Raw genomic sequence first — 9,203 nt, forward strand, 5'->3', positions numbered from 1 at the left:
CGATAGTGCCAAATGGCACTTATAGATTTTACTCTGTCTAACGCCAGACGATTTTATTCGTCAATGGGGAACCCCTCGGGGCTTAAAGGGTTAAGCTTCATAATTTCTGCTTGCTTCCTTTCAAAAAGCTGCTTAACCAATTGCCTCCTGAACTACATGTACAATGTAGATCCCCTTTTGACAAGGAACATCGTCTGACGTTAGACAGTTGGGTTTAGTTAAGGGCCCGGGACAGTTGAGCACACAACAGAGAATGTAATGCAAGTACCTTGAAGAAACAATATTAATGGCATAAGGACAGGCAGTAATGAGAATAGTAATAAAAATAATAATTTATTATTATTATTATTATTATTATTATTTATTTTTTAATATTTAATTTCTGGTAATAGGAAGTGGCTTACTGTAGTCCAGGTTTTAGGGTGTTGGATGGCAGCTCTTGTGATTGGCTTTAAACAAAAATACCGGTAAGCACGAAAAGAAATATACTCATCAACAGAAACAATGAAGCCTAATCCCATGTGTGAACACAATAGGAGCTGCATCTTATACCAACAAAAAAATTCAAGGTTATTTTTGATTAAATAGAGCTGTGTGGTATGTTACATTGTACGTTTACATTATTTTATTTTCAGTGGTCCACATACAAATGGGAGTCAATTCTTCATAACGTTAGCTCCAACACAGTGGCTTGATGGTGAGGAAATTGTAGTTGTCACTTTAATACTAATACTATTTCAATGATTATTACCTATGATATTACTGTGCAAATCTGAAAACTGTGAACACTTTGACTTTGAGATTTCCCATTGTGCAGCAACCAATCAGAAGCGACATGAAACTACAAACTAATTACCCATTAGTGGTTGTGGTTTAGTTTTCTTGCATGTGATTGGCTTTTTACTTGAAACACAGTATAAACATTTCATAATTATTTCTAGTGTTCGTGGTTTTCGGATTTTCACAGAAAGGTTACATCCAAGTTGGTGTTTTTGTAAAATTTTTATTTCAAAACTTTGACATTTCTTGATTACCGTCCTCTTGTCATAAAATTTATCATTATCTTAACATTGTTCTGGTGCTGCGAGACTGCAAGCACTCTTTCTTTTGCTCGAAAATCCAAGTGCTGAGAACACAAAATAACTCTGTGTTAGTTGTGGTTCACGGCTTTGCCACTCACACATTGCTTCATTTGATCAGTTATTTTGCATTCCTGGTGGATTTTCAAGCAAGAGAGAGGGCTTGCAGTCTATCATGATGCTGTCAAACCCTCAGCCATAAATTTTTTCTTTAAAAGTAAGGAAGGTTGTAAACTTATTTTTCAGAGATGCCTTTTGTCTTGTTTTTACAGGTAAACATACAATATTTGGCCGCGTCTGTGGGGGAATTGGTGTAGTTAATAGAATAGGCCTCGTAGAAACAGACCCTGGTGATAGGTGAGTACAAAATGTACGTGTATGTGTCCTTGAAAGGTTGAATTCCCTTCTGATTACAGGGTTGGACAGAATTCTACTTCTAAATTCAACCCATTCTTATGATACGTTTGTTAAAATTAATAAGCACTTAGAGCCATGAAACTTTTCCTTTAAAAATAATAGTTTTTCATTATTTGAGATTTGGGTTGATTATCTTCTTCATGCAAATATACTTGTAGGCTGTATTGTCCACTACCAGGTCTCAAAATGTCATTAAGGCTATGCCATTTAAAACCCGCTATAAGCTAGTTGGTGTGAATATTATTTAATATTTAATTAATTAATAAAATTATTTTGATGCAACTATTAATCTTTTCAATTTCAGACCAATTCATGATGTTTACATATTAGGCGGAAAAGAAGTGCAAAGGAAACCATGATAATAAATTATTATTGCAACAGTGTTCTGAAAAAAGTCTTCCACAACATCTGCCACAGCAACTTCATGGGCAAGAGTATGAGAGAACCCGAGAGCATGAAGATTGAAAACTGTCTTGAGATGTCTTTCCGATTACAGCAGTTCTACATTTTTGTCAATTAGTAATTTCCAGCTGCCCTTTTTTTAAATTTCTTGACGTCCATTAGATTATTATAGTAATGTCAAAAATTAGCCAGTCACTTTGTTTTCTGACAGCTGGCTGTTCAGTTGCACTGGTTTAAGTTAAAAGGTATTGAATTTTTCCCAGCCAGTGCTTCCTCCAGTTACGGCTTCAAACATGGCTGCCTAATGTAAAATATTTTCTATAGCGAAGTTTTCATTTATGTTTACAAACTTCTCAGGAGTCTTTAAATTGCATGCACTTGTACACCATATGCTGTTTTTGATAAAAACTCCCTGAAGCAGTAAATGGTGTGCTTGTCCTTAGCTTATGATGGAGGATTTCAACAATTTACTTTAAAAATTTATTTTAAAAATTATGCATTTCTTAAGAAAAGCAATTTTTGCCATCTAGCTCCTACAAGGCAGTTAGTTAGTTGTTGTAGTACTTACATGCTATTTAAATGACATGTGAATAAACTTTTAACTTTTATTAGGTGTCGTGTATTTACCATTTTGGTGTATTTCACCTTAATTAGTGTAATTACATACTAGGTGATAATTGAAAATTCTCTGGGCTGATTGTACATGTAACTGCACTTGAGGTGATTATTATGCTATAATCACCAAAGCCTTTTTTTTTTCAAATTGGATGCAAGGTGACATACAAAGAAAGTAATAAATTATTGTTTTAAAGAAAAGCATATTTTTCAAATAATCACCTAATAGTATGTAGTAATAATAATTATATTAAAACAATATTATTCATCTCAGGCTTGAGGAATTTCAGTGAATAAAAACCTCAACCTTTTCTCAGTTTTAATTTAATAATTTGTTATTTGCCGAAGACGAGGTGAATATTAATTTTTTTTTTTCTTTTCACCAATGTTCACCTTGCCTAAGGTGATTAGTACAGGTAATCAATGATATCTCGTGCAATTTGGGATAAATAAGCTCAAATAAGTTTTTTCAAAGATGACCAAAATTGCACAAGCCCATAGGGCGAGTGCAATTTGTAGTCTTTAAAAAAAATTAAAAGTGCTTATTTATTCCAAATTGCACGGGAAAAATCATGACTTGTGATTACTCATTGATAATATACATGAAAAAATTCGAGATGGTGGAGAAGAAATGCGCACGTATCATGCAATCAGGGAAAAATTGCACCATCCAGGGCGCAAGCTTGATTTGAAAACAAAAGATTTGATTGTTTGTATATATCGGCTTGCGTGTGTGACGCAACAATTGAAAAGAGGACGTATAGGTTTTGATACCTCTTAACCAACGGTTAGCACTAACCAGGATTTGAGCAACTTCAACTGTCAAATCACATGGAACACTGCTTTCAAGATTCCCTTTAAACTACATTTATTACACCCTACAACCAACTGCTCTTTACAGAAATGTACATTTCTTTCATATATAAATCTTTTAGCTATTTTCATCTCATAAACATTACACAGGTTGATCCGGCCTCAGATTCATGACCGAGATCTTCCACGGAATTTAAATCTTTCTATTACGCCTTTACAAATAAATAAGGAAAGACATTCTAAGGGCAGCCTTATTCTTGAAGATCCAAAAAAATTTTGTTCATTGCGGTGAGGTCATTTTATTTTACTCCACAAAGTGACTGTCTAGACGGATTGAATTTCCGTTACACAACTTCCACTTTACCAAGTGCAAAATCTGTTCTTCTTGTCCAATGTTCATCAGGCGTATCGCTAACAAATAAGTCGTTTAACACCAAGATAAGTTGCTGTGACCATGAATATGTTGCCCGAAACAGCGTGATGGAAACTTGTACAGCGAAACATGACAACAACGACTCGAAAACCCTTCCGCAATTATGACCCAAAGATCGCCAAATTTCCTGCAAGTGCGAATTAAACTTGTACTCAGTGTTTTCTTCGGCACTGTTTAGGATATCCAGACGACTATTATGATTAAAAGTATCAAATAGTTCCTGTAGTACAGAGCAGCTAGAGTAATTGCTATCATAATCCCGATTACCACGGCTAACTTCAAGAAATTTCGCGGTCGAGTAGGTTCCGTACTGTCCACGAGGGAATTGGCTTGAGAGTTGCGCCATCGCCTCCTCATCGATAAACCCCCGATTAACAAGCTAAGGTGAACGCAGAAATGAATCTCTCGCTTTCCATTCACTTTTCCAACCATTCCAAGCAACCACAACTTGGTAAAGAATGCACAAATATTGGATTAACCACAAAGACAGCTTGCCAACTTTCGGCAGCTGTCAACAACAGCTAAAGATCACTTAGCCGGAAGTTCAAGTCACCCGCTGACCATTATTTGGATTTCATGTGGCGTGACCTGCGATAAGAACTCCTGGGTCCTGTTTCTCGTTAGGCTCGATTTCCAGCAGTTCACAAAAGTCACAAAACGGCTGGAAATCGAGCCTAGTTTCTCGTAAGTCCCGAAAACTTTTCGGGACCGAAAAACTATTCATGAAACTGCCAACCGCTTGTTTTGGAAAGCTGGTCTTTTAATGTAAACTCTCATTGTACCTGAAGAAGGCTGGTTTGGCCAGCCGAAATATAGTACATCACTAAAATCAAATCTACGTTGTATCGGCTCTTGATTAAAAAATTTAGTTTCTCAACTTGAAATAACGCCGATCAGATCAAGCCACTGATCCAACGTACACCGACAGGAAAATTGTCCACGGTTGCTTGCTTCGAAACTCTCTTTTAATATGTTTTCAGGGAAACAAAAAGAAAAATTACTGTGAAGTTTGACGACTTAAATCCTCTCCGTTCTTGAGATACAAAGGCAAAGGGAATTGTAACACCCTACATCTCAGGTGCGACGGAAAGCCGCAAGAATCTGGAACAAAAATTCATCTTCCAAATCGGCACCCTTAATCCTCACGGTATTAACGAACGCTTTTCATTTAACTAAATATATATTCCCATTTTTCACGTTGCCATGTTGATGTGACCAATAGCGTAGCTCATACTCTCAGGCTATATAAACTAGACGTAACCCACAATCCCTCGATTCGCTCTGGCGAAGGGCTATCGCTCGAAACGTCAGCTTTTAGAATCTCTGTACGGTGGCCAATTTACATTATCAACTCCGTTGATAAAACCAAATTCTTACAATTTTTTACCCTCCGAGTCTGGGCCGCCTGTGGTTTTACGAGAGGTCTCAGAAAATAAAAATCACTGCTGGGTGACTGCTGGGTAGGATAAGGCTCGATTTCCAGCCGTTTTGTGAGCCCACGTTCCTCGTACCACAGTTGGGAGGAGGATAACCGAACTCACAAAACGGCTGGAAATCGAGCCTAGCCGTAGGAGCGATTCAATCCTTTCTTTGCAGTGACGTCATAGTTAGCCTTGAACACCCAGGCTGGAGTTTCCCCTAGACAAAATAACTAATAGTTTTCACTCACAATCAGCGAATACAAACGAAGTATAATTATAACAATTTTGAACCCTTATTCTGATTTCTTTCCAGGCTTGTCTTAAACTATCTACAGGTCAACGGGGACAAGACCCAAGCGATGATCCTTGGGAATTCATCCTATCGTTGGAGTTTGCCAGCACTTGCATTGACATCAAATTTAAGACCACTTAAAGATCCTTGGAATATGTTTGCTTAATAAGTCTTTTAAAGAACGAACTGAAATGGAATGTTGAAGAAAGTATATGCTAAGATGGCTGCGCTTCGCTGTCTTAAACGCTTAGGAGTTTTGTATTATCACATTTTGAGTACTGAAACTCTTTACTTATGGGCATAGGTAAAACACTTAACAAGAAACTGGAAGATGCGAACTATTATGGCCTACGAACTATAATGAACACGAGGAAAAGTACTAATTATGAATCAGTTCTTAGGATGGTAGACATGAATACACTAGCACATATGCGTATAGAACAATCTTTGATAATAATTTTTATATGTTTTAAGGAGAGTGGTCCAGGCTATGTAGCCAATTTATTTAAACCCCGAGTTACACCAGGGGTCTAAAAGTAGTAAAAATTTCATATAATAGTAGATTCCTTCATGGCTCATATAAGTATATAATCTCACGTATCTGCAACCAGTTGCCATTAGTTGTAAAAAATGCAGCCTGCGAACAGGCTCAATTCTTTTGTTTCTCGCTCGCCGAATGCTTTTTTCCGTCCACACCGGGAGCCTGTTCGCAGGCTATAAAAATGCACCTAATGTATCATTCTTTCGTAGACTTTTAAATAAGATAAATTTTACCGGCTGTCAATGCAGTAATTGCCTTTGACTTAGTTAATTAATGTTGATATACGTCTTTTTAAATTTAACTAGTAAGGCATAAGGATTATAGGCTTTTTTAATATATACGTAATAGAACTATAATTTAACATTGGTCAAACACTTTAATCATGAACCTCTGGCTCGGGGGACTGGGAGACCACCCCCTGTGTAATTTGACATGAAATAAATTATCTGAAATTATCTGAGATATTTGGGAACTGGTTAAGAATATTGTTTTACCGGCTTCATGGCCCGCTAGTTCTAAGGCTCCTTCACTTGCCGAGGTTCATCAATTATTTATTAAAAAAGGAAAAAAAACAGAAAAGACTTTTTTCTCTGGACGTGTATTGAATAGACCTTTTTGCAGATACGGCGGCCATTTCTATTGTTTCGAAAGACATTATGGGATGTCTCAGGGGGCAAATTAATATGTATTTGCCCCCTAGGCAACCAATAGTAGCTATTTGAAACAATAGAAAATGGCCGCCGTATCTGCAAAAAAGGTTTATTCTCTTATTGATTGAGTTTGTGCTTGAGCATTAGACAAGTGGTTTGAGTTCAGTTGTTTACCCATTTACATGCCAAGGGACGAGCGGGAAAGGGGGGGGGGGGGTGGGTGGGAAGGGGTTCCGCGGGCGTTGGGGAGTCAGGAAGAGCGAAAATTCTGGCGAGGGCGAGGAAAAGTCGACCAAAGACTCGGGTAGTAACTCGACTTTTCTTGCGCGTTTCGCTCGTCCCGACCCACCGAGAGCCTGGAAAAGGCTAGACCGCAAGCGATTTCTCTTCATACGAGGTAACATGGAAAGAGAAATGCTTCGTGATCTCCCTTATCGCAACTAGACCGTAAAAAACAAATTAGGTTGGGTGGCGAATAATGGCAAAATGAACACGAGGAAGGGGAAGGGGAGGTAAGCAAGGTGTCCTTCATACCTCTTGCACACTTAGCTTCAAAACTGAAGTAAAACAATTGGCATAATTGCTAGATTAATTAAGACATTTCCTACCCCTAGCTACTTTACATCACATATACATCTCACTTATCCAGCCTTATCTATTGTATGGCATAGTCGCGTGGGGCCGAGCCACCAATACTCATAGAAACAAAATTCTTATTCTCCAAAAACGTGCCCCCCGCTTGATGTACTTTGGTGACTACAAATTTCATGCTGTACCCTACTTTCTTTCTTCTCGTTTTCTTCCTCTCGATTTTCTGTACTTTAAATCAGTTGCTGTTCTGATGCATGACATATCCAACAACTTATTGACTCCTGATATTGCTAATTTATTTATTTCTAAAGCAAGCATTCAGTCGTATAAAACAAGGTCATCTTCAAGAGGTGACTATTTTGTTAAACCCTCAAGACTTGACAAACAAATTCAATCCTTAATGACTATATCGATTTATTCTTTAGACTATTTTGTTAAACCCTCAAGACTTGACAAACAAATTGAATCCTTAAATGACTATATTGACTTATTCTTTAGCCGGTCTGGAAATTTTGTCGCCATAAGATCTTAACTAATGCTTGAAGTAATGCGTGACATATTGCAGTCGCGTTACCTGCGCAGTAAAAGTTGCGCACAAACAATTAGCGCGAACGTCCTTAAGGTGACTAAATTATAAACCTGTCGGAAACTGTACACGAGTATTTTGTTGATCTTTTTAGCGACCTCTTTTTTTAATAGAATTAGGCTGATTATGTAAACGCGATTATGGGTTGCACTTGGCAAATCTTTGCCGGAATTTGTTTACTTTGCGGTGGAAATCTGTCATCGCGGGCCTTTGCCTAGTGCGACCCCAAGTTTTCGCTTCGGCAAAAACTTTGCGAATCGGCAAAACATCAAATACGCCGTAGTGCTTGGGTGGGGCAGGCAGATTTTCGCAAAGTCGAGCCAAACAATGAGAATCACAGCGGTAACTGTCAACGCTTGTCAGTAAACAGCAAACAGAAAATATATGCAATAAAATTAATGGGTCCATGAATCGCGATTGCTGTCGTACCAAACGTTAAAAAAATGCGTCACGGTGCTACTTCTCCTTTTTATTCAGTTAAATCACGAGCACCTTTTGTCTTTCGTATGATGTATGAAAGGTTTAACTGTTTTGACTGCCGCTATGATGAGAGAGAGAAATATTACTTCGAGCACCATATGCCTGGTCAGTTCCTCGACCAATTGAGTCGTGGGTTGACCTACACTACTACGATCCAGCTTCGTGTGACAAGAAATATGTTTAACCAGATTTAACACGTTAAACCACCGTTTGTTTTCCTTTTTCAGCTCACTGCTCTCTCCCGATAACATGTGGATAAACGTGTGTCTGGTTTATCAAACTGTCATCACTGACATATTTTTTCACCTAGTGCGACCCTGGTAGTTGAAACCAAAAGTTTGCTTTCCGGTTGCGGTTTCAAATTTTCTGTGGTTTTTTTTGCCGGCAAAGTTGAAAACTTTGCCCAAGTGCGACCCATATGTGGGTCGGAATTAGGTTTCATTTCCGTCGGTTAGTATGTAAAACCATGTAAGTTTAGTTTAGCCAATGAGAATTATCGGCGGTTTTGTGGTCTTGGGCTTGGCAGCCAAGAATAGTCTTTTGTCTAAGCTCTATTTAGTAAAAGCCTTACATAGTTTCATATTGATTTTGAGAGAATTGTGATTGTGAGAGATCGTCCATCTCTCTGGTGAATAAATCTTGTAATACTGTGACAAGTGTGGGCTTCTTTCTCGTGTTTCCCACATTACCCTCAAGAATTGACAAACAAATTAAATCCTTTTCAAAAAACGGTGTATAAACTTTGAATAGCTTACCTCATGAAATTCGGCATCTATCCAAAAACAATTTTAAAATTAAAATCCACAATATCCTACTCCAAAAACTTTCAGAAGAAAATGACTATATTGATTTATCTGTTTTAAGGACGTTGGCGCGAAAATCT

The 9,203-nt window shown here is 37.8% G+C and overlaps 1 protein-coding gene across 1 annotated transcript in view; it reads left to right on the forward strand.

Annotated features, from left to right (window-relative positions):
• Nucleotides 1-2,823, forward strand: part of LOC137993687 (peptidyl-prolyl cis-trans isomerase-like 1) — an 8,392-nt gene extending 5,569 nt beyond the window's left edge. The window contains exons 5-7 of the mRNA XM_068839665.1: nt 636-697; nt 1,352-1,436; nt 1,801-2,823. Of these exons, the coding sequence (XP_068695766.1) occupies nt 636-697; nt 1,352-1,436; nt 1,801-1,855 (202 nt within the window). The 3' untranslated portion in view covers nt 1,856-2,823. The remainder of the gene's footprint in view (nt 1-635; nt 698-1,351; nt 1,437-1,800) is intronic.
• The last annotated feature ends 6,380 nt before the right edge of the window (nt 2,824-9,203 follow it).

The sequence above is a fragment of the Montipora foliosa genome, chromosome 2, assembly GCF_036669935.1.
Source record: "Montipora foliosa isolate CH-2021 chromosome 2, ASM3666993v2, whole genome shotgun sequence".
NCBI lineage: Eukaryota > Metazoa > Cnidaria > Anthozoa > Scleractinia > Acroporidae > Montipora > Montipora foliosa.